Source organism: Eucalyptus grandis, chromosome 5, assembly GCF_016545825.1.
Source record: "Eucalyptus grandis isolate ANBG69807.140 chromosome 5, ASM1654582v1, whole genome shotgun sequence".
Lineage (NCBI taxonomy): Eukaryota > Viridiplantae > Streptophyta > Magnoliopsida > Myrtales > Myrtaceae > Eucalyptus > Eucalyptus grandis.
Window position 1 is genome coordinate 57,425,234 of NC_052616.1, and position 25,002 is coordinate 57,450,235.

General features: G+C 37.2%; 1 protein-coding gene, 1 long non-coding RNA gene and 1 pseudogene across 5 annotated transcripts; 2 read left to right on the forward strand and 1 right to left on the reverse strand.

Moving 5' to 3' along the window:
• The first annotated feature begins 372 nt into the window (after positions 1-372).
• Positions 373-6,564, forward strand: LOC104447601 (G-type lectin S-receptor-like serine/threonine-protein kinase At1g61550). 4 transcript variants are annotated; one of them, XM_039312094.1, is made up of 8 exons: positions 373-1,251; positions 2,991-4,226; positions 4,302-4,403; positions 4,568-4,764; positions 4,839-5,049; positions 5,140-5,377; positions 5,743-5,893; positions 5,983-6,564. In XM_039312094.1, the coding sequence occupies exons 1-8, from the start codon at positions 447-449 to the stop codon at positions 6,292-6,294; spliced, it is 3,252 nt and encodes a 1,083-aa protein (XP_039168028.1). In that variant the 5' UTR covers positions 373-446; the 3' UTR covers positions 6,295-6,564. The 4 variants fall into 4 exon arrangements, with proteins under 4 accessions (XP_039168028.1, XP_039168031.1, XP_039168029.1 ...); XM_039312095.1 differs by having other exon boundaries at positions 374-1,251; positions 5,992-6,564; XM_039312096.1 differs by having other exon boundaries at positions 374-1,251; positions 2,991-4,214.
• Positions 6,565-11,742: 5,178 nt separating this feature from the next.
• On the forward strand, positions 11,743-21,326 carry LOC120286153 (annotated as a pseudogene).
• Positions 21,327-22,370: 1,044 nt separating this feature from the next.
• On the reverse strand, positions 22,371-24,627 carry LOC120293315. Its single transcript, XR_005551069.1, has 2 exons — positions 23,259-24,627; positions 22,371-23,130 (listed from the first exon to the last, which is right to left on the reverse strand). It is a non-coding gene; the product is annotated as an uncharacterized LOC120293315 (long non-coding RNA).
• Positions 24,628-25,002: the final 375 nt, after the last annotated feature.

Sequence of the window (25,002 nt, forward strand, 5' to 3'; positions counted from 1 at the left end):
GAACAAGTCCCACTTAGAAAAAAAAATCTTACCAAATGCCATTCGTAGAACGAATCTATCTTCTGATACTTCTCAACGATATTATTAAGAATGTACTTTGATATATAGAATTTGTTACATGTCAATTTCCCATTAATTAGCTTTACGACTGGGATACCACTAGGCTGGACTTTGCTTGCATTTGTAGCCATTGGATTACAACCATTTCAACATCAGTCACAAATATATATTGACAATCCAACGGGTGTAAATATTCAGGGCTTGAATGCCTAACCCCATAATTATTTAACAGATTTGGCAGTCTGGGTTAGGTTCCGTTTAATACAAGTACTTAATTTTCCAATTAGTTCCCACGAAAAAGATATATAGGAGAGCAGACCGTGGCTCTTCTTCTTCCCATAATTCCGTTCCTGTGCAGCAAGACCAAGGGATTCATTGACATAAAAATGAGTTCTTGCTTCACCATCTCCCTCTCTCTTCTCTTCTTCTTCATCAATTTTGTAGGTACTGAATCAGCACCCACGTTTCTACGGCATTACTGCCCAAACACCACCCTCTTCACTCCCAACTCCGCCTACCAATCCAACCTCAACACCCTCCTCTCTTCCCTCGCCTCTGCTGCCGCCGATGGCGCTGATGGCTTCGCCAATGCTACTGTTGGCCAAAACCATCCCGACCAGGTCTACGGGCTCTTTTTCTGCCGTGGTGACATCAACACCTCCACGTGCGGCGACTGCGTGGCCACTGGAAAACAGGATATACTCCAAAGATGCCCCAACCAGCGAGTCTCCGTGATCTGGTACGATGAGTGTATGTTGAGGTACTCCGATGGGTCCATCTACTCGGTCATGGAACAAGTGCCTTCTTTCAAGACGTACCGCACCAGGAACATCACCAATCCAACACAGTTCATGCTAGTCCTGGGAGAGACCATGGACGACATCGCTGCGAGGGCTTCAGTCGGCAAGTCGGGGAAGAAACTTGCCGTTGCGGAGGCAAACTTTACGAGTTCGCAGAAGCTGTACACTCTCGCGCAGTGCACACCGGACTTGACGGTGTTGGAGTGCAACACGTGCCTCCAGGCAAGAATCGGGGGTCTCCCACAGGGGAAGCAAGGTGGGAGGTTGTTCGCTCCAAGCTGCAGCATGAGGTTCGAGCTGTACCCATTTTACAATGCCTCGGCCATGGCGGCGCTGGTGCCTCCCCCGTCCTACCTTCGTTCTCCTCATGCTCCCGTGACCAGACGTAAAGGTACATGTTTGTTTTCGTATTTTGTTTTCTGTCATAACGGAAAAATCTGTCCAATTTTTATTTTTTTCTAGCGAACTACTTATCCTACTTTATAGTTTGAATAAGCGGAGCGAACTTTTTAATAAAAAGGGAAGAAAATGTCATAAGTGTCATAATCCTTATATACGGTGCCATAAATGTTTAATTGATTACTTAAGTATCATCAATTTGAAGGAAATTTACTTAAGTGACATCACTAGTCAAAATTCTAACATGTCAATAATTTAATATAAAATTATCAGATATGGCTCGATAAGGAAATGATATCAAAAGCGTGCAGAAATGAGTCATTAGTCCTTTCTTACCTCCAAATTGATGAAGGGGGGCTTATCGAACTCAAATCCTAACCCTATCCCCAAGTTAGGTCCAACAGCGGCCAGTCTTTGTCCCCCAAGTGCCGCCAAAGAACATCCTTGGTGAGAAGGCGCCGCTACTGGTCTTCAAGGGTCGCCGCAATGGAAATTCCTTTGATTTGTGGTAACGTAGCTTTCTCTTCGTGGGATGGACCGGTATTATGTGTATTGACATTGGAGATTTTCCCTTTGAGGCTGCGAGCTCAAGCAGCAGCACTCAGGGCCCTATAGGATAGGGTATGCAGTGGGCTTGTGGCGATGTCTTTCATCTCAATTTCTTGAGCAATCAGTTGCTTGTCAATTTGGTGCGAGGAAAGGGTTAAATGACGTCCTTTCTGCACACTTTTGATGATATTACTTATCCAGCAAGCCACGTCACATGATTTTATGTCAAAAGAAATTACCAGTCACTTAAATGAATATCTTTTAAAATATTATGACACTCAAACGATTAATTGAAAATTTATGATATGTATAATATCATTTTCCCTCTTTCAAATGATGCCTTTTGCTAAGATGAGCGTATGACAATCTACAAGTCATTTTCAAGTTAAATGATAAAAAGGAAAAGAAAAAAGAGAGAGAGAGAGAGAGAGAGAGAGAGAAGGGTAGCTAATAAAGTAACTAAAATGAAAATATAATTTCACAATAACCTTACTTTGGTTAAAAAACAATGGGCGAAATTTGTGAATTATATTACCCATGGCCCTGAGTGCTACTGGCCTCAAAGGGAAAATCTCCAATATCACATCCGAAATTCCAGTCCAATGCCCATGGGAAGAAAGCTACATTACCACAAATTGGAAGGATTCCCATTGAGGTCGCCCTTCAGAATCAGCAGCAGTGCCACCTCTAGCGCCTTCGCTCCAATGGTATCCTTTGACGGCACCCACAGGATAAAGATTCACCACCATTGGACCTAATTTGGGTTTAGGGTTTGAGTTGAATTTAGCCTTAATTTTGTCAATTTGGGTCAAGGAATGGCTAAATGATATTGTTTGTGAACACTCTAGAAGACATTATTTCCCCAGTGCGCCACGTCAAATGGTTTTATATTAAATTGAAGCCATGTTGGATGTTTTGGCAATACTCATATAAACTTGACAATTTTTAAAGTAATGAAACTCAAGTGATCAACTTAAAATTTACGATACCAAGGTCAGCGTGGTACAAAAGTTTTAGTACCGGTCATGTCATTTTCATGATTCAGGTCTCTATCCACTTTGATATGCTTATAAGAGGTGAAGTTTCCCAAGGCATTTTTTCACAAATACTTGTTGATTCTGTTTCAAATAATTCCAATGACTATGCACTTGTGTTCTTTGCTTGTCTTCTTCCTGCTTCAAGCACTTCAAAGCAGCACAATTTACAGCATAACTGCATCAAGTCCACTGGCTCAGGACCAAACCCTTGTCTCTAGTAGTCAAATCTTTGAGCTCAGGTTCTTCACGCCCAAAGGATCAGCAAAGCAGTACGTAGGAATATGGTACAAGCAGATGACTCCCTCTAGAGTTGTCTGGGTGGCCAACAGGGACAAGCCACTTGGACATACAGATCAATCTGCAAGTTTAATAATTGGCGAAGATGGAAATCTGAAGCTTCTTGATGGGCGACAAAACACTGTGTGGTCTACTAATGCCATGGCAAAGTCGAATTATTCTGAAGCATTGCTTTCAGACTATGGAAACTTTGTTCTTCAAGACAGGAACGCGCATATAATGTGGGAAAGCTTTGACGAGCCAATAGACACTCTCTTGCCAAACATGAAGATTGGAGTAAATGTGAAAGAAGGAAAGAAACTAAACTTGACTTCCTGGAAAGGCGAAGATGATCCCTCACACGGAAGCTTTGTCGCGGGAGTGACATCGGAGACACCACCTCAGCTTTTCATTTGGAATGGATCAAGTCCTTACTGGAGAAGTGGACATTGGGATAAAACCAAGTTCATCGGAGTACCAAACATAACCAACATATTTTACGATCTCCAACAAGATAATGTCCAGGGAACCTCATATTATTACCTCAAAAATTACAACAACTCCATCTTTGAATATGTTTTCATCTCTTCTGAAGGATCTCTAAAGGCAGCTTATTGGTTCAATGGCTGGATAACATATTGGGAGGTACCGGCACCAACTAACCCTTGTGACATTTATGGAATATGTGGCCCCTTTGGAGTTTGCAACCCGTTTAGTTCACCCATATGCAGATGCTTAAAAGGTTTTAAACCTAGATCAGATGAAGAATGGAACAGAGGAAACTGGACCAGAGGGTGCCTTAGGAAAATGGAATTGAATTGTCAGAAATCTGCAAGTGCAGCAGCTTCAACAACTGTGGAAAAAGATATGTTTAGGCAAATGAGACAAATAAAATTGCCTGATTCCGCTGATCATTTGTTGATAGATAATGCGGAAGGATGTCAAAGTTGGTGCCTAGAAAACTGCTCGTGCTTGGCCTTTTCTTATGTAAATGCTATAGGATGTATGGCTTGGAGTAAAGACCTCCTAGATACTCAGCAATTATCCATGGGTGGCGAAGATCTATTTATTCGACTTGTGTATGCGAGTGCGGGTATGGATACAGGTTGAAATGGTTGAATCAATACAAGTTTGGTTTTGCACTTCCTGTGCTTCTTATAATATATTTTCTATGGTTCAGGTGTACCTACGCGAACAAAACTTATCATCGGCCTAAGTACTATTTCTGGCATCATCTTATTTGGAGCTAGTATTTCAGTCTGTGGTCTTTCAAAGTGGAGAGGTAATAAAAGATGTATAGTTTGTTGCTATTTTAAGGGTGATTTTGCGCTAACTGCAATATAAGAATCTTAAATTATTGGTAGAACCACGGCTTCAGGAGCCTACTCTGCTACTAATGTTCTCATGCTTATCTTGAGTTGATTTTGTTCTATCTGTAAAATGCAGGGAAGTTTAGGAAAATGAAAATCCCAAGGCTCTTTACGTCAGAAAAATTGCTAAGGGACACTACTTGGAAAGACCAGATGAAGGAAGATGATACATCAAAACTGGTCGTTTATGACTTTGATAGCATACGCCTCGCGACAGATAACTTCAACGTGAAAAACAAACTCGGGCAGGGAGGGTTTGGCCCAGTTTATAAGGTAAAAGAAAAGCCTTCTCTGAGGGAAATAAGGAGATTATCCAAGGTCTGATAGTGCTATTCATTTTGAAACAGGGAAAACTGAACGATGGTAAGGAGATAGCAGCAAAGAGACTTTCAAGCAGCTCGGGCCAAGGCATAGCGGAGTTCAAGAATGAGATTCTTCTAATTTCCAAACTTCAACACCGAAATCTGGTGAGACTCTTTGGTTGCTGCATTGAGGGAGAGGAAAAGATTCTAGTGTATGAGTACTTGCCCAACAAGAGCTTGGACACCTTCCTCTTTGGTTAGTCTCACTCTTTGAAGAACTTATTCCTACTTTCAACAAAATCCGGTATTGAAACTAGATATTTCTTCTGTTTGCGACCTTGTTCAGATTCAAAAGAGAAGGCAAAACTTAGCTGGAGTGTACGCTTCCACATTATCCAGGGGGTCGCCAAAGGGCTGCTTTACCTCCACCGCGATTCTTGCCTTAGAGTCATACATCGGGATTTGAAAGTGAGCAACATTCTCTTGGATGAAAAGATGAATCCCAAGATTTCAGATTTTGGGCTGTCACGGATGTTTGAAGGCACTCAAGTTTTGGTAAATACTCACAAAATTGTGGGGACACTGTAAGCTTTCTATCATCACTATTAGGAGTACTTACTCATGAGGCAATATATCACCTTAAAAAGTAGATTAGCAATATAATGCGCTCAGCTTTCCCTTCATACATGTCCCAACCGTTGCTTTACTATTACCGAGAAAACTCTTCCATGTACATCCAATGGTTCCAATATGTTAGTTCACTCCGAGGTAATTATAGACCAGCGCCGCAATGCAAATGCTAAAAGATATGAGAAATACAATGCTCGTCAAGTTGGATGTTTATGACCCTCCAATTTTCTCATCTCTCATGTCATCATCCTTTAGCCTATGATTTTTTTTGTTTGAACTGTACTTCAAGAATGCTCCACTTATATTATTTTGTCTACAGTGGCTACATGTCTCCAGAGTATGCCATGGGTGGAATATTTTCTGAGAAATCTGATGTTTATAGCTTTGGAGTACTGCTATTGGAGATTATTAGCGGCAAGAAGAACACAAGTTTAGATTACCCAGGGCAACATCTCAATCTCCTCACTTATGTAAGAGCAAGATCTAACTTCGAACTACTACACCTCCATTTTAGTTTTCAACCTTTGGTAGTCCTTGAAACACTCTGACAATCGACTAGTTGTTACAGGCTTGGCACTTGTGGTGTGAAGACAAAGGATTAGATCTAATGGATGAAGGCATTGCCGATGCATTTTTGGTGTCAGAAGTGATGAGATGCATTCAGTTAGGGCTTCTCTGTACGCAAGACCATGCCACAGATAGACCCAACATGTTTGCCGTGGTTCTAATGCTGAATGGGGAGTCCAATCTTTCACAGCCAAAGCAACCGACATATACATTTTCACGCTCGCCGGCTCACGAAGTCCCATCACAAGAAGAAAGCATCCGATCCGTGAATACCATCACCATTAGTACGGTTGAAGGAAGATAAAATTCTCAAATGCATTTTCACTATAATTCATCTTTCCAGGGGCTCAGTGTTCACCAAATTAAGCGGCTTGGATGTGCAATATTTTGTTGCACTTTTATGTGGATATATGATGTAAACATAGAGATTGTGAGGGAATCTAAGTTGCTAGCTCTTTGGTAGAACAGTGTTATGTGGGCAAGGACGCAAAAAAGTTCAGAACATCTGTAAGCAAAACTAAAGTGTTAGAGCTTCTTTTTAAAGAGGATTTGATAGTTAAATTTTCACCTAAAAGATCAAATTCTCCGTCAAACGACAAAATTTGATCCCGAGGAAATACTGTGATCACACGCCATTTTGCATTGACATTTTTATCAGCACATCTCTACAATTAGAAACTAGGGACATTGTAGTCTTATTATCTTGGACCCTATGTCAAGAGATAGGCATCACATATGCATTTCATAAAGATTAAGAATCGAATATGCTAATAATGGCAAAATTCGACCCCTAACTAAAAACACTGACATAGCATCATCATGCATTCACATTTCTCATTACATTTCTTTTGCACGCAATAATGGAGCATTCTAATTTATCATATTAGACTCGGCGGCAACAACTTTGATCAACCAAAATGCTAGAGCTCACGGACAGATCGAACCCACACCAGGACTCAACCTTTTTCTTTTTTTCATTTGTTGCTGCTTCTCCTGCTTGGGTCAAGGCTCAAACAAACTTGGAAATTTGCAAGCTTAAGCATTGCAATGAACATCTTTGACTCTAACTTTTTATTGGCTAATACCATCAAAAACTCTAAACCAGTATATCCATAACACATTTACCCTAATCTAATTTTTTGTTTCACAAGAAACTCCCAAACTAATATGAGTGCCATATTCACCCCCAAACTAATTTTGTATCATTAAAAAAAAAGGAACTCTAAATTAGTACAGTCATGCCACATCCCAAATTGGTATACATGCACCATATTTACTCCAAATTGTGGTAGTTATGGAATTTTTTTTTTTTTTTTTTTTTTTTTTTTTTGTAAATGGGGCATGAGTGCATCAAATTAAGGTAAATATGACACGAGTATATTAGTTTGGAATTTTTTATCATATAAAAAATCAGTTTATAATAAATGTAACACAGATTAACAATTTGAAAGTTTTTATTATACAAAAATTAATTTTGGATAGATGTGGCATTGGTGTACCAATATGTTGCTTTTTGAGGCATGAGCCCTTCTTCTAATGGTATATAGCACATGACTTACTCCAAAGAGTTATAGTTTCCCAAATTCGCATTAATCGAAGGTATTAATTGATCCTTACATGAGGCAGGCAGCCCATAAACGGTGATCTAAGGGCATCAAAGTGGGAGTTTCTAATGTCCGTTTGGCCTGAAAATTTTACATAACTATAATCTACATATTAGCTCACTCCACTACAAATTTCTGTCAAAACGGACAAACGATGACTACATACTTGTCGTTTCCATGCGACTGCATAGTGTGCCCAAGCCTGACCCATGACCCAAGTTGATTGATTTTAGTGACAAAGACTCGATGGATCAAGCTTGAAATGTTGGACAAAAACCAATGCACTTTAAGGCTTTGAACCAGTGGATATTGGTTAGAAATCATTGGGTAAGGATGGGCTTGGCCAGTGACCATATAAAGGGATTCAAAAAAAATTATTCAAAATTCTTAAACTTATTGTACAACGACCAATTCAGTCCTAAATCATTTACTTATGCCAATTTAGTATTAAATATTTTGACAATTTGTCAATTTAGTTATAAACCTTTTAATGATTTGCCAGTGTAGTCCTTAGACAATTTCCAACCAAACTTATCCGGAATGATTACATTGGTAAATTGCTAAAAGATTTATGAATAAATTGACAAACTATCCAAAAGTTTAGAACACAATTAGTACAATTAAAAGGTTTATAACTAAACTAGTTGCCTTACAATAAGTTTAGGACTGCATTAACACAATTGAATAGTTTATGACTAAATTTGTTGCCGTACAATAAGTTTATAACTTTTTGGACAATTATCCCGAGGGATTCAAGATACTTTTTTCTCTCTCTCTAAATTCATCCCTCTCATTTGCACCTTCATTTCTCTGGTTCATTCTCTAGTCTTCATTTCCTAGTACTCTCTCTAGGCTTGAAAAACCATAAAAACTATGATTTGAGGAACCCAAAATCATTAAGTAACAAGTGAAGGTTGAGGGAACTATAGCAAATTGTGTCGGTTTTGCTAAATATCGTGAGTTGAGTGAGAGCCTAGGACCCCTTGCTTCACGAATTCAAGGTAAAACACTTTCTTCCCTCTATCATTTTAAGTTGTAACTCGTTCTCCAAAGATAAACAAGCTTCGAATTATAGTTAAAAGTTGAGGTATGGTAGCTCTCATAGCCATTGCATGCATTATGAATCTACTACCTTGGTCTATTGATCGATTGACACAGTTATGGCATCTAGTACATATGATTTGACCTTTTTGGGTTACATTAGACTTAAGTTTGTTGTTAAACCGGTCCATTTCCTCCTCCCTTGGCTGTGACCCCTTCTAGCTTTATCTAGCCGTTTCCCTTTATTTTTTGTTGAAAAACCTTGCAAATGTGTCTCGCCCCATGCTTTGGCCAAGGGCCCTAGGGTGTCAAGCTCACTTTTCTTCATCATTTACTCAAGTCGATATCATATTCTATGATAGATTAAGATGTAATGTTGATTCCTATGTTGAATGTCATGTTTGCAAAGTTTGAGACCTGGCATCAAGCCGTTCTAAGGATCGGTCCTTGGATATGATTAACCTTATTTCTTTTGCCACGTATGTTGTTTAATCTCATATTTTAGTGAAATCACACATTATCATTCACATGTCACAAAGATTCCATGTTTATTTGGAACTGTTTAGTGGGCAAATGAGCACATTTAGCTTATTGTCAAGTCACATTAGCATGTTTGCCTCATATTTGTAGAATTTTCATTATGGTTATTAATTTAAATTTATCCAACACGTTTTTGGTATAGTTTAGATATCTAATCATGTTATCATTATTATCATCATTTAGCTTTTGGAGACATGCACTCCTTAATTTAGGCCATTTGTAAATTTAATTATTAGCAGCCTTAGGAGTCCTATTCCAAGGTTCAACAACAAGAGAATGAATATATTTTGCCCGACTCATATTGGGTTTTCTTGTTGCACCTCAATTGCTTTTGATATCATAGTATTTTACTTGGTATGATGTTATTTTGATGGTTAATGTTCTTGTGTTATACAACTTTGATTATGTGTGGTCATGTAAATGTGTCTGCTTTGGATTTAAAAGTTTTGAAGATCGCATGATTAAATGCTTTCAAGAAAGAGGAAAAGATACCAAATTAGGCATTAGACAGACATCTAGCGCTATCAAGGCCCTACGCTCGAGTCTCTAATTTGCAAAAGTAAAATGACCTCTCACATTTTACTTGGCCTCTAAGCAACCTTTAATAGATTGGTGGCCATTCTTAAATTAAAAATAGCATTACATAATTAACCAAGGAAATCAAGCTACAATTGTTAGGCTTTTGGAGAACTTGGGCCAATTACAAGCACCACCTCACAAGAGGGATTGTCTACACTTGCTTGTTAATCCATTAACCATCTTAGGGGTTATTCATTCAGAGGGTCGCAACAAGTCTCCCATAACAGAGGCATCGAACAAGAAGCAAGAAAGGTCATGGCTTTAGTAACGTTATGCATGATATAAATCACAAGAATATAAGCATTCAATCAGTTCATTTCCCGACAATTTTGTTAGATCAATTTGACTCAATTTAGTTCCGGCAGAAGTACACCACAAGTGCCATAACTTGGCACGCCGGGACACTTAAGTGCCATAACTTCAAAACGGTACACTTAAGTGCCACTTTTTTTTTCGAGTGGGACACTTAGTGCCACCTCCGGCGACCCTTGCCGGAAATCCTACGTGGCAATATTTTATTATTATTTTTTACCTACGTGGCTCGCCGGAGCTCCAAATCAGCATAAAAATTAAAAAAATTAACAAAAATTAAAAGTTTTAATTTTAAAAATTTTAAAACTTTTTTTAGAAAAAAGAAAAGAAAATTTTAATTTAAAAAAATAAGAAAATTTTAAAAATTTTAATTTAAAAAAAATAAGAAAATTTAAAAAAATTTAAAAATTTTAAAAAAAAGAAAATTTTAAAATTTTTAAAAATTTTTTTTTAAAAAAAATTTTTAAAAAAAAAGAAAATTTTAAATTTTTTTTTTTTAAAATTTAAAAAAAAATTAAAATTTGTTTTAAAAAATTTAAGAAAATAATAAAATTTAAAAAATTTTAATTTTAAAAAATTTAAAAAATTTAAAAATAATAATAAGAAAATTTAAAAAAAAAATTAAAAATTAAAAAAGGGGGAGGGCGGGCGGGCGGTGAGGGAGCCGGCGGTGGCGGCAAGGGAGCCGCCCCATTCGGCCTCCCACTCCCCACTTTTTTTATAATTTTTTTAATTTTAATTTTTTTTTTAAAAATTTCTTAATTTTTAAAAAATTTAAAATTAAAAAAAAATTAAAATTTTCTTAATTTAAAAAAATTAAATTTTCTTAATTTTTTAAATTTTTTTAAAATTTTCTTAATTTTTTTAATTTTTTTATTTTTTTAAAATTTTTTTTAACATTTTTAAAATTTTAAAAATTTTAACATTTTTAAAATTTTTCTTAATTTTTAAAAAAATTTAAATTTTTCTTATTTTTTTTTAAAATTTTTGAATATTTTAAATCTAATTTAATTAATTTATATACTATTATTTACACGTAGACGCGAAACGGCGTCGTTTTGCACTTTCTCCGCCATGTCGGCGTGCAAAACGACGCCGTTTGGGACCGAGCTCGCCGGAAAGTCGCCACGTCAGTCATTTCACGGATTTTCGCCGGAGTGGCACTTAAGTGTCCCATTTTACTCCGATGATGGCACTTAAGTGTACCGTTTTAAAGTTATGGCACTTAAGTGTCCCGGCGTCTTGATTATGGCACTCCAGATGTCCCGCACTCATTTAGTTCCATATATTCCATTCCAATGGCTATTAAATTTAATTCACATAAAAATTTTCGCTAAAGTGCACTATAAGTCATAAACTTGTCATGAAAGTACAATTAAGTCCTAAAAATTTCAAAAAGCGTAATCAATAACGAAAACTTATTAAATTAGTATAATCAAATTCTTCGTTGACATCCAACAAAAACTGCATATATAGCATCTTTAAATTAATGTCTCTCTCTCAAATGGATTTTTTTTGTTATTTCTTCTTCAACTCTTATTTAGATTAGATTAAAAATAAAAATGCTAATATTATATATTTAAAAAAATCAAAAAAAAGAAAAGAAGGAAAAGAGTAGGGCTTGCTAGTGGGGCACTACCACCCATTACCAAAGGGGCCAACAAAGATCGTCGACCATGGGCAAGGGTGGCCGACCCTTGCTAGTCCAGGAGAGGGTGCCCAAGCCTAACAAGGGTGAGGGCGCCCAATTTTAGGCGACATGGGCCCTACCCTAAGGCTACCGATGATGCCTCTTGCACCCTGCCATTATTTTTTTCAATTTTTAAAATTAAAATTTTAGCCTTTTAGTTTTTTAATATAATTTAAATAAGATTTTGAAGAAGAAAATAATAAATAAATAAGCTTCGTAGGAGAAAAAAATTAATTTAAAAATGCCGTGTCAACGGCTCATCACCAAGATCAATTTTTCGATTTTCAACTAATTTACAACATCATAAAGTTGAGTCGATTGCTCAGACATGCTACTCTATTCATTGTATCTCAAATTTACAAATCTCTTAATTAAAAATGCTTTATTTTGTGAGAACCCCTCTTACACACATCTTACAATTTCTTCCGCAATGTGTTAACATTTGTTTCTTGAGGAGCATGATATAAAAAATTATGATCAACCTATTGTGGATAGAGCCAACTATTTTCTTATTGATCTGCTCCCATTCTTTATCTTCTTTGTCTTCTTCACCTTTATCCCCGGTGATGTGATCATATAAATTTTGACAAGACGATGTCTTTAATCTGAGATGTCCAAATAAAATAAGCTTAGGCATTTAACTTAAGCATGGTGCCAATGGTTTCCTCCATCAATGCTAGCTCTTATTCCACTTTGTTGGGGAAAGACACCATCAATTGTTGAGGACTTGGGTGCGTTTGGTTCAAAGATTTTGAAAACCCGTTGGAAAAATGCAAAGCAATTTAACCTAAAGGACTTTAGGCAAATCCAAAGGCTGTTTGGTAAACTATGCTTTGAGAAGTAACTTTGAGAGAAATATTGTTTGGTAGAAAACACATTTGAAAAACTCTTTGAGTGATTAATATTAGTTTTTTAAATTTTATTTATTTAAAATTGAAAAAATAATGTATGCAACTTTTTAAATATAAAGTTTGACCATACATAGAATTTAAAAAAAAGACCAAATCATTCCCTGAATTTTTTGATTTTTATTTGTTTAAATTTTAAAAAAATAATGTATGCAACTTTTTAATTATAAATTTGAAAACAATGCTAAAAATTCAAATACATATATATATATATATATATATATATATATATATATATATTAAAAAGGACCAAACCCTTCATCAGAATTTTTTAATTTTTATTTGCTTAAAATTGAAAAAAAAATTATGTATGCAACTTTCTAAATATAAATTTTCACAATAATGTTAAAAAAATCAAATACATATATATAATTTTTTTTTAAAAGACCAAACCCTTCATCATAATTTTTAATTGTTTAAAATTAAACAAATAATGTATGAAAAAAATTTAAATATAAATTCTTATAATAATACTAAAAAAAATCAAATACATATATCTTTTAAAAAAGACCAAATCCTTTGTCGAAATTTTTGAAATTTTTTAAAATTTGAAAATAATGCTAAGAATCCAATATATAAATTAAAAAAACCAAACCCTTCACCGATATTTTTTAATTTTTATTTGTTTAAAAATGAAAAAAATAATTTATGCAACTTTTTAAATATATATTTTGACAATAATGCTAAAAAAATCAAATATATAATTTTTTTAAAAGACCAAAATATATTTTATTTTTTTAGCATTATTTTGGCATTTAAAAAAATAATAACGAGGGCAAAATTAGAAATTTAAAGAATGAGTGAGGATAGTTTTGGAAGAAAAAAATAAGTTTCAGCATTTGGCCAAATACTGAAAATTCAAAACTAATCCCTACTAACATTAGGCCTTCAGCTTTCCTAATGTTGGTTTTCATTTGAAAGATACTTCAAAATGGCTACCAAACGGTCCAATATTTCCCCAACGAGCTTTAGAGGTTGAAAGCCCCCTGCGAATGCTCATCCAAAGGCACCCTATAAGGAGAGGAAGAGGATTTTCATGGATTTCCTTAGGATTTATATCGAAGCGCCTAATTTGGAGACTTTCAATACTGTGATTAAGGCATTCTCAAAGTCCGGGTTGATGAGTTCGGTGTACTTGACGCTGGCTGAGATGGATAGGAAGGGGTTTAAGCCCAACTCAACAAGTTTGGGAACATGTTGGCTGGGCTTTATAAGGAAGAGAAGTACGAAGACGTCGGGAATGTTTCGGAATTGATGCAGAAGTACGGGGTCTCTCGGGGGATTATTGTTGTAATTATGGTTAATGGATCAACGAATGCTAATAAATTAAGATACGTCTTTTCTATTCACGTATCTCTTTTGGATTCATGAATTTCTTAAACTTTTCCGTTCATGTATCTATTGAATTCATGAATTTTCTAGATCCATGTATCTTTTAGTTTATGTATTTATTGAGTTCACGAATCTCTTGAATTCACGTATCTCCGGATTCGTGAATCTCTTGAATTCATGTATCTCTTGATTCATGAATTTCGAAGATACATGCGTCTATTTAATTCATGTATCTCTTTTGTACATGAACTAAAAATCTCTATAAATAGATGGGAGCATAGAGCTTCTTTATGGTTTTTTGGTTTTTCCGACTCGATTCCAAAAAAGGCTCTGATACACTTTTTTACTCTTCTGAATTTTCTGAGTGTGCTGGTTCAATTGAACAGTTCGACTGAGTCCTGTTTGCATAGTGTTAATCCAAACAGGTTCGAGGTGTTGTATCTTGGGAGGCATAGTTCGTGAATCTGCGGAGCACCATTGGCGGGAACTAATTGCCTTAAGGAGATTCGGATATCCGTACCTCACCTGCAATTTCATGTTCTGATTGCAACAAACAGTTTGTGTTTTATTTTTGGATTATTTTCCAACAATCTTAAGGCAATTATTCACTCACTGTTTGTTGTTCTTGTCAGATTATTGAGATGGCTGGAAACAACCAAGTGCCCTTCAATGTCCCGAATGTTTCTAGAGACGTTCCTATGGTCGATTCGACCGATGCTATGGAAGATGTTCAACCCTCGAGGTCTGAATTTGTAGCAGCCAATGCTATGGGCCCTTGGGCCAACACCAATTTTGGTGGTGCGGGTACAAGTCACATGACTGGTATACCCGGGACTGTTTTTCAGAACAGTATAGGCCAAATGGCTTTTGGCTCTGTTTCTGGAGGGATGGTTCAACGAACCTTGCCTACCGTGATGGCAACGCCTCCAGTTACAGCTAATGAGAAACCGAAGAAATTTACCGGAGTGGGCTTTAAACAGTGGCAGCAAAAGATGTACTTCTATTTGACCATGCTCAATCTGACGAAATATTTATCGGAGGTGTGCCCGATAATTAGTCCAAATGAGCAAGATGTCACGACGCTCGGTGCGTTGGAGGCTTGGAAGCATGGGGACTTCTTATGCCAAAATTATATCCTTAACTGTTTAGTGAATTCTCTTTATAATGTTTATTGTAATATTGAATATGCTAAATAGTTATGGGAGTCCTTAGAGAAAAATACAAAACCGAGGATGCTTTGGCACCAAGAAATTTGTGGTTGCCAAATTCTTGGACTACAAGATGGTGGATTCTAAATCTGTCATGAGTCAGGTTCAAGAATTGCAATTAATTCTGAGTGACATCTCGGCTGAGGGAATGATACTTAGTGAATCATTCCAAGTGGCAGCCATGATTGAGAAACTACCTCCGGGCTGGTCAGACTTCAAAAATTATTTGAAGCACAAACGAAAGGAGATGAGCCTTGAAGATCTCATTTTGCGCCTCAGGATCGAGGAAGACAATAGAAGGAGTGCGAATCCTTCTTCTGAGCCAAAGGCCAACATTGTGGAATCTTCCAAATCCAAGCAAGATAGAAAAAGGAAGATGTCTTTTCAAGGAAAAGGAAAGCAAAAGGAGCAGTTCCAAAAATTCCAAGGGACGTGTTTTATATGCAACAAGCCTGGCCATCGTGCTAAGGATTGCAAGAAGCGCCCGAAAAAAGGCAAGAACGAAGGTGCAACCCAGCAACTGAATTTGATAGAGCATGACAATATTGAGAGACTGTCTGCTGTGGTAATGTCTGAAGCATCTCTAGTGTCGAACACTAATGGCTGGTGGCTAGACACGGGTGCCACAAATCACATCTGTGCAGATAAACACATGTTCTCATCTTATGAGAAAGCTGAAGAAGATGAGAAGCTTTATATGGCTAACTCTGCATCAGCAAAGATCGCCGGAAGAGGAAAGGTGATCCTGAAGTTTACATCTGGCAAGGAGGTCGCCCTGCTGAATGTGCTGCATGTACCAGATATTCGGAAAAATATAATTTCTGGCCCTATACTTGTCAAGAAGGGTTTCAAAGTTGTATTTGAATCTGACAAGTTTGTACTTTCAAAAGGAGGGATGTATGTAGGGAAATGGTACTTATGTAATGACCTGTTTAAGGCCAATGTGGCTGTCATTGATGTAAACTCAAAGTATGTGTACTCAAAGACTATTAATATAGAAAAGTCTTCGTTTACCTTTGTTGTGTCTCCTTATCTATGGCATGGTAGATTATGACATGTAAACTATAGTACAATGAAGAGAATAGCAAACTTGGGGTTAATTCCAAGATTTGAGTTGGATGCTCGTTACAAGTGTGAGACTTGTGTTGAGGCCAAGTTTGCCAAGAAACCTTTCAAATCCATTGAAAGAACAAGTGAACCTCTACAATTAATCCATAGTGATCTATGTGATTTAAAGTTTGTAGAAAGTAGAGGTGGAAAGAAGTACTTCATCACATTTGTGGATGATTGTACTAGATTTTGCTATGTTTATTTACTAATTAGCAAAGATGAGACTATGAGCATGTTTGTCAAGTATAAAACTGAAGTTGAAAATCAACTTGATAAACGAATCAAAGTGCTTAGGTCTGATAGAGGAGGAGAATACAGTTCAATCAATTTGAAAGAGTTTTGTGCTAATCATGGAATAATTCTCCAAACGACTGCACCTTATACTCCACAACAAAATGGAGTTGCTGAACGATTGAACGGGACACTAAAGGAGATGGCTAATGCCATGCTTTTGAGTTTAGGTTTACCTCAGAACTTGTGGGGGGAAGCAATTTTAACTGCAAATTATATTCTTAATAAAATACCCCACAAAAAGACAAATAAAACTCCATATGAGTTATGGAATGGAAAGTTGCCATCCTACAATTTTCTAAAAGTGTGGGGGTGCTTGGCCAAGGTGGCGATTCCTCCTCCGAAACAAACTCGGTTGGGACCTAAAACGGTGGATTGCATATTCATCGGTTATGCTCAAAATAGTAGCGCATATAGATTTTTGGTTCATAAATCTGAAAATGCGGAAATTCATGTTAATACAATCCTAGAATCAAGGGATGCTGAATTTTTTGAGGATATATATCCTGCAAAAAGAAATCAAGGAGAACTTTCTTAAAAGGCTTAGAGAATCGAATCCGAGAATGATGAAGTTGTGGCCAAAGAAGCCGAACTTGGAAGGAGTAAAAGGTCTCAAATCGAAAAATCTTTCGGACCTGATTTTCTAACATACATGTTAGAAGGTGAGCCCCAAACATATAAAGAGGCAATGTCATCTCCGGATGCTCCTTTTCGGAAAGAAGTCATGTTGACAATGAAATCCATTCTATCCTAAGTAACCATACTTGGGAATTGGTTGATCTTCCACCAGGAAATAAAACAATTGGATGTAAATGGATTTTCAAGAAAAAACTAAAAGCTGATGGTTCCATTGATAAGTACAAAGCTCGGCTTGTAGCCAAAGGGTTTAGACAAAAAGAGGGTCTTGACTACTTTGATACTTATTCACCTGTCACAAGAATAACATCGTAAGGATGTTGATTGCTATAGCTTCGCTATACAATTTGCAAATACATCAAATGGATGTGAAAACTGCATTCTTAAATGGTGATCTTGACGAGGAGATTTATATGGAACAACCTGAAGGGTTCAAGGTCAAAGGACAAGAACACAAAGTGTGTAGACTTGTCAAATCATTGTATGGACTTAAACAAGCTCCTAAGCAATGGCATGAGAAATTTGACTGGGTAATGATTCAAAATGGGTATAGAATCAATGAGTGTGACAAATGTGTGTACACTAAATCCACTACGAGTTGGATATGTACTTATTTGTCTATATGTTGATGACTTGTTCATTTTTGGAGATAACATTGAGGTCATCAAAATCACCAAGAACATTCTCAAGAAGAACTTTGAGATGAAAGATTTAGGTGTTGCAGATGTTATACTCGGCATCAAAATTCTAAGGAATTCTGATGGCTTAGGTTTAACACAATCTCATTACATTGAAAAGGTATTTCAGAGATTTAAAGGATTCGGCATTAAAGATGCAAACAATCATTTTCTTCCACACCTAACTTTAAGAAAGAACACTGGAAATAGTGTTAGACAGCTAGAATACTCTCAAGTAATCGGCAGCATCATGTATATCATGAATTGCACTAGACCTGATATTGCGTACTCAGTAAGCAAACTGAGTAGATATACTAGTAACCCAGGTCATGAGCATTGGAATGCTTTGATGAGAGTATTAGGATATTTGAAAAGGACAAAAGACTATGTTCTACAATATGGTAAATATCCAGCTGTTTTGGAAGGTTATTGTGATGCAAACTGGATTTCAGATTCTGATGAATCGAAATCGACTAGAGGATATGTGTTCACACTAGGAGGTGCTGCAGTGTCATGGAAATCCTCTAAACAAACTCTAATAACACGCTCTACAATGGAATCGGAGTTTGTTGCTTTGGATAAAGCTGCTGAAGAAGCAGAATGGCTTCGACATTTTTTAGAAGATGTTCCAATGTGGCCAAAACCTATGCCTGCAATTTGCATACACTGTGACAATCAAGCGGCAATTGCAAGGGCACATAATGTGATTTATAACGGTAAGTCTAGACATATTCGTCGTAGACATAACACCGTAAGGCAGTTGCTCTCAAATGGAATAATTGCTTTAGACTTTGTAAAGTCAAAGGAAAATATTGCGGATCCGCTGACAAAAGGTTTGTCAAAAGAGCAGATAAACTGCGCATCAAGGGGAATGGGTTTAAGAGCCTTAACCCAATAAAGAGATTCCAGGGTGGAAACCTAACCTATGCGATTGGAGATCCCATGGTCTAGGTTCAATAGGACAACGCAAATTTTGGAAACTCTAGTGTAAGCATTGTCTACCATTCCTATGATGCAACAATGCTCTCCTACAGCGTTATTAAGGGTACACTATGCGTTTAATGATTCCTATAACTTGGAATATAACATCCAAGTGAGATATGGTAGGATATCTTTAATAGGAATGCACCTATATGCGTGGAGCTGGCCGACTCTATGAAAATCTTTAAAGGCTAGATTTTCTAAAGCACGCATGAATCTCGAGAGGTTCAGGGCCGAAAGAACGAACACAACCGAGAACCAATCTTGAATTGGAAATACTCCGTGTGAGGTTTATTGTCTAGGCTTACACAAACAGCGGCGATTCAAGGCTTAGTCCATCGACTAGTTAAGTAAATCCGATAAGCTTTCACTAAAGAAGGTTCAAAGCGAAAGCTACCTATCTTGATGCGGTTTATTTCAACAGGCATGCTCAGATTCCTTCGAGTCAAAAATGTTTTGTTGATCCATTAATGTGGGGGATTGTTGTAATTATGGTTAATGGATCAACGAATGCCAATAAATTAAGATACGTCTTTTCTATTCACGTATCTCTTTTGGATTTATGAATTTCTTAAACTTTTCCGTTCATGTATCTATTGAATTCATGAATTTTCTAGATCCATGTATCTTTTAGTTTATGTATTTATTGAGTTCACGAATCTCTTGAATTCACGTATCTCTGGATTCGTGAATCTCTTGAATTCATGTATCTCTTGATTCATGAATTTCGAAGATACATGCGTCTATTTAATTCATGTATCTCTTTTGTACATGAACTAAAAATCTCTATAAATAGATGGGAGCATAGAGCTTCTTTATGGTTTTTTGGTTTTTCCGACTCGATTCCAAAAAAGGCTCGATACACTTTTCTACTTTTCTGAATTTTCTGAGTGTGCCGGTTCAATTGAACGGTTCGACTGAGTCCTGTTTGCATAGTGCTAATCCAAACAGGTTCGAGGTGTTGTATCTTATGAGGCATAGTTCGTGAATCTGCGGAGCACCATTGGCGGGAACTAATTACCTTAAGGAGATTCGGATATTCGTACCTCACCTCCAATTTCATGTTCTGATTGCAACAAACAGTTTGTGTTTTATTTTTGGATTATTTTCCAACAGTTAGTATTTATAATATCAGGATTTAGAGCTTGTGTAAGCTAAGGAAGTCGGATGGGGCGAAGGTGTTGCTCGACGGGATGTTGACGGGGGGATGAAGCCGAATATGGAGACGTATGCCCATTTGACTCATGGGTTTTGCAATGAAGAAAGGAACGACGAAGCGAAGAAGATGTTTAAGAGCATGGTGAACCACGATTGCCGGCCCAACAGTGATTGTTATTTCACCTTCATTCACTATCTTTGCAACGGAGGGGATTTCGATACCGCTTTGCAGATTTGTAAGGAGAGCGTGGAAAAAGGTTGGGTTCCGAATTTCAGAAATATGAAGTTACTAGTCAATGGGTTGGTGCGTATCAATAAGGTCGATGAGGCTAGGGAGCTTATTACGCAGGTGAATGAGAGGTTTTCTAGAAATATAGATTTGTGGGATGAAGTAGAAGCTGGCTTACCTCAGTAATGAAGATAAGATAGTTTGTTGTTTTCATTTGGTTTCAATAAGAGCGCAGCTTGATCTAAAATGGGCAAACATTGGTATCATGGAAGGCGGGTTTTACTTTTTTTCAAAATCAATCAACTTTGGCAATTCTGGAATGAAAAGGCTGCCTTAAGTAACGAGGGCTTTAAAATTCTATCGGACATCCTCTTATTATTCATTAGGTTCCAGTTACTCTCCATGTTCAGACTAGAAGCACATATAAGGTGAACCTACTTTGGTGGAGATATCTTACACCTCTCTCTTGGTGCAGGTTCAAGTAGCAGCCTCCCTTTGAGCCACCTACCGTGAGTCTTAGTGCTACTCTCTCCGGTTGGTTATTCACTGTTGGGTTAGGGTAGCTGGGGATTTCCATGGTAAGTTTTTCCAATGGAATAATATGCCATATGTTGCATCAATCTAAATGATGATATTGTTATTTGCTATTTGTGTCAATTGACATGTGATTGTTATACTCTGAACCTTCCATTCAATCAAAGTCACCTTGTCTTGAAGGATAACCGATGCTACCTAAGGCTTTTGTCTTGATGCACGCCTTAACTAGTTCGTGGCCAAATCGTGGCATGTTTATGAGGGATTGTCAAATCTTTTTAGTGGATATTTTTCGACCACATTTGCCAGAATTAAGTGCATTATGAGGACTGCTGGGGTAAATCATTGACTGATTTACTGCTACCAAAGGTGCCAATGCAATGCCCGTTCTTTGTTTATGGCTTATGTTATTTAATTGCTAAAGATGAAAGATGCAGTATGCTCTTCTGAGTCTGTACTGTAAATGCATCTTGTCCTAGTAATTCGATCACCTCTCGCTTCGTATATGCAATTAGAGGAGGATGCTTGTGAATGAAGAGAGTGATGAGCGGTCAATGACCTTTTTCTAAGTGGGGAAGACTGCTTTGGTCAGTGGATGTCCTCTCCTTCTGGTGATTATAACAAAAAGTTTTTGTCGGGTGCTCTTTTCTCGAAGTACACAGCGTGGGGCAGTTCATAATTGATGCTCTTGACATGAGAAATCACCCATTGTTTACCAGCGAACTGCAAAACATTGTAAAGTTTACAGACTTCCAGGCGGTACAGCTTTCACCAATCTTTTGGCTGCAAATGCGCCTTCGGATAGTTACTTTTCAGCAGGGTTCGTCTTGAATTTTTCACTTTCATAAGCACCATTCATGCTTTATAATCCAGAAAATTCCTGATACATGCTTCCTTCTTTTACGTCTCTCTCTCTCTCTCTCTTACAAAAAAAAACGCATGTATTCTCATGCAATGAGTGGACCACTAATGTGTACTTCACTTTGCGAAACATCGTAATGAGTGTCATGGTAGGGATGTGATTTGATTAAATACCATCGGGCTTGCGATATAGATCATTTTACCTATGCTTTCTGTGCTGAAATGAAGAATGGGAAGAGATTGCCCTGTCTCAATAAGAGATGACAACATAAACAATCCATGAATTTTGATTTGACATGTAATTTTGTCTCTGAATTTTTTATATGTGAAATGTGATTTTTGAACTAGTAATAAATTTTCAATGTGGTTTTCCTCTTGGCTCAAATGACATGCTTGAATGATGAGTCAGCATGTCTATCATTTAATCCATTTACTTTAGAAAAGGAAATAAGCAAATGACGAACTTCAAATATTACACATGACAATTTCTTTCCTTGATTTGAGACGAACGATATAGGTGGACAATCCATGCAAAACCCTTTTTAAGATCTACCATTCAAATATAACATATCGGAAGCCACACAAAGATTCCATTACCGAAAGAACAATAGTAGATATCTTGAATTACCGATCTTTTACTAAAAGAACAATAGTAGATATCTTCATATAGTTGAAAGACTAAATCGATCTTTTACTAATAGTTCAGGAGTCACATTAAAGAAATTTAATATTTAGGGATGATAGTGCACATTGGACCAAAGTTCAGAGACTACATCAAGCAAATTAAAAATTCAGAAACCACGTCGCCTACTAAACCAAAGATTAAAGATCATCTATGTCATTTTCCCTTACAATAACTTTTCCGCATTATCTCAATCTTATGATCACATCAGTTCCTTCACTTCTAAGCAATTTTTTTTTCCTTTTTAATTTCAGCCGAAATAACATGCTCAAGCTCATTGCTCCTCCAACTATGGTTGTCTCCTCATTGATGCTGCAAAATTGCCTGCCCTGAGAGTATTCCATACCATACTAATAAGCTCTAGCGATGACAAAGCAATGGAATCCCAAAAGCACATGCACACTCTCCGTCCTTATGCTCTCAAATCACGAAGAAATCGGTGATGCATTGACATCGTGACAAATTGGGATCTTCCATGAAGTTCGGTACTGTTTCTTCACAAGCTTCCAGAGTTGTCTTGAAGGCTTTTTAGTCTCGTCAGCAGCCATCACAATCAGATTCTGTCAACTGTCCCCTTTCCACATAGGGCCTCGCTATCCATCAAGAAAAAATGTTCATATCTTCACATAAAGAATAGTTTGCAAGTAGAACTGAAAAATTCTACTCGCATATAAAGGCCGGCCCTTTCTTCCCTCCCTTTATTTATGTGCCAGAACGATATCCTTCACATATTCCGAACTAGGCTGCAAAGCCGATCAGTGCGACACCTAAGATGCTCAACAATTTCAACAGGCTACATTAAGAACCGTTATAGAGCAAAGATTTGCATCTATAACCCTAGATTATATGGAAACTGCCATGGATTCCATGATGCAATATGATACACCAAATTTACCTGATGTTCCTTCTCCAATCTCCGATGAAAGGACTCCAATCGAACGGGACATATCTATTTCTTCTCACATCACAAAGATAAGTGTGTACATCAAGAGCATACAATTCACTGATCTTAGGTTTTCATCTGCCATGATCCTAATATTTGCCAAAGACAAATGGTGAAGATTGTTTAGTGGTAAAATTTCAGGAAGGAACTCGAGGATTCCCCAATAGTCTAAGAACTCATAGTTCAGCCATAGCCCTGCACTTAAAATGAAGGGCCACATTAAATTAATTCAAGTTGCAATGTCACACACAAAGAAATACGAGTTGTTCTCATATCAAGAGAAGGAAACAAAAGCATGAAGTAGTCAAGTGCATGAATTTGCAAATAAACTATCCTGAAATCAAGAAGAGGCCATGAACAAGCTTGTTGTGCTCTAACAACGACGCTACGAGTTCCATGTATTGTCGCAATTCTACTGCTTACAGTGAACAACCAAAATGACTAATGATGAGCCAAAAGATCACCTTAAGTTCTTTGTAATGAATTTTACCATTCAGAACATGTAAGAGAAAACAAGCTATTAGTTTTGCCACCTGAACTTGGTGACCAACTTTTAGCCGTGACGATCATACCTGCTGCCTAAGTTTTGCGGAGGCTTCACATAATCTACTCAAAACAGAGGCCAGGAGCTTCTGTGGTAGACCTTTTGGAAAGCATTCAGCTCCTATGTCATCATCCGTGGTTTCTGCTCAAGAGAGCACTTGTTTTAGTTTGTCATGCATGGAATTTGTTCACATTGAAATCCTCTATTGGATAGGAGCTTTGAATCTGCATGATTTGAACTTTTTGGGAAATTGTGTTAGCTTGTTTAGTCTACCTTGAGTTGTCTAATGTTTATTTAGTTTCCTTCTGTCAGCTTTGACTCCTGAGTACTAGCTAGAGCCATGGATAAAAGACGAGCTCTTGTGATAGCTGGGCCCGATAACTCTAAAGGAGAGTTTTGTGTTGGTAGATGTGAAAGATTGTGTGATCTCCCTGATTCCTTACTCCATCACATACTTGGCTTCCTTCCATTAAAAGAACTCATCAGAACAAGTGTCTTGACGAGTAGGTGGAGGTCCTTGTGGGCATCCCTTCCCAATCTTGTGTTCGATGAGTTGAGATTACCCGATAGAAGGCGTTTCTTACAATACATGGATTGGGCATTATCTTGTCGTGATTTATCCCATGTGAAATATTCTCTTTCCGTGCATCAAGACGCATATTCCATATACTCTTGGATAAACTTTGCCATAAATTGCAAGGTTCAAACTCTTGGAGTGAGTTTTGATTTGCCGATAATATCAATATTGCTGTACCTTCATATGTGTTTAGGAGCGAAATCTTGACAGAGTTTTATCTGGGAATAGAGGAACCTACTTTATTTTATTTGTTTTACGGATCTTACATCTTAGTGGACTCACTTTTATGGATGACTGCTTTCAATTCCTTGCCTTGAGAACTTGTGTCTTTGGAATTGTTGGCATCTCAAAGCCCTTACTGTTTCAACTCTGAATCTATTGAGCTTGTTTATCAAGCAAAGGACAACTAAATCTAAGCTCGAGCTCTTTAGCTATATTGGTGGGCACTTGTCTGAGTGTGCAATACGCGATACTTCTGTGCTACGTGACGCTCATTTGGTTTTGGGTGGTCCGACCAAGGGGATTTATGCTTCCCGTGCACATAAGCTTTTAAAGGATCTGTCTACTGCAAAACG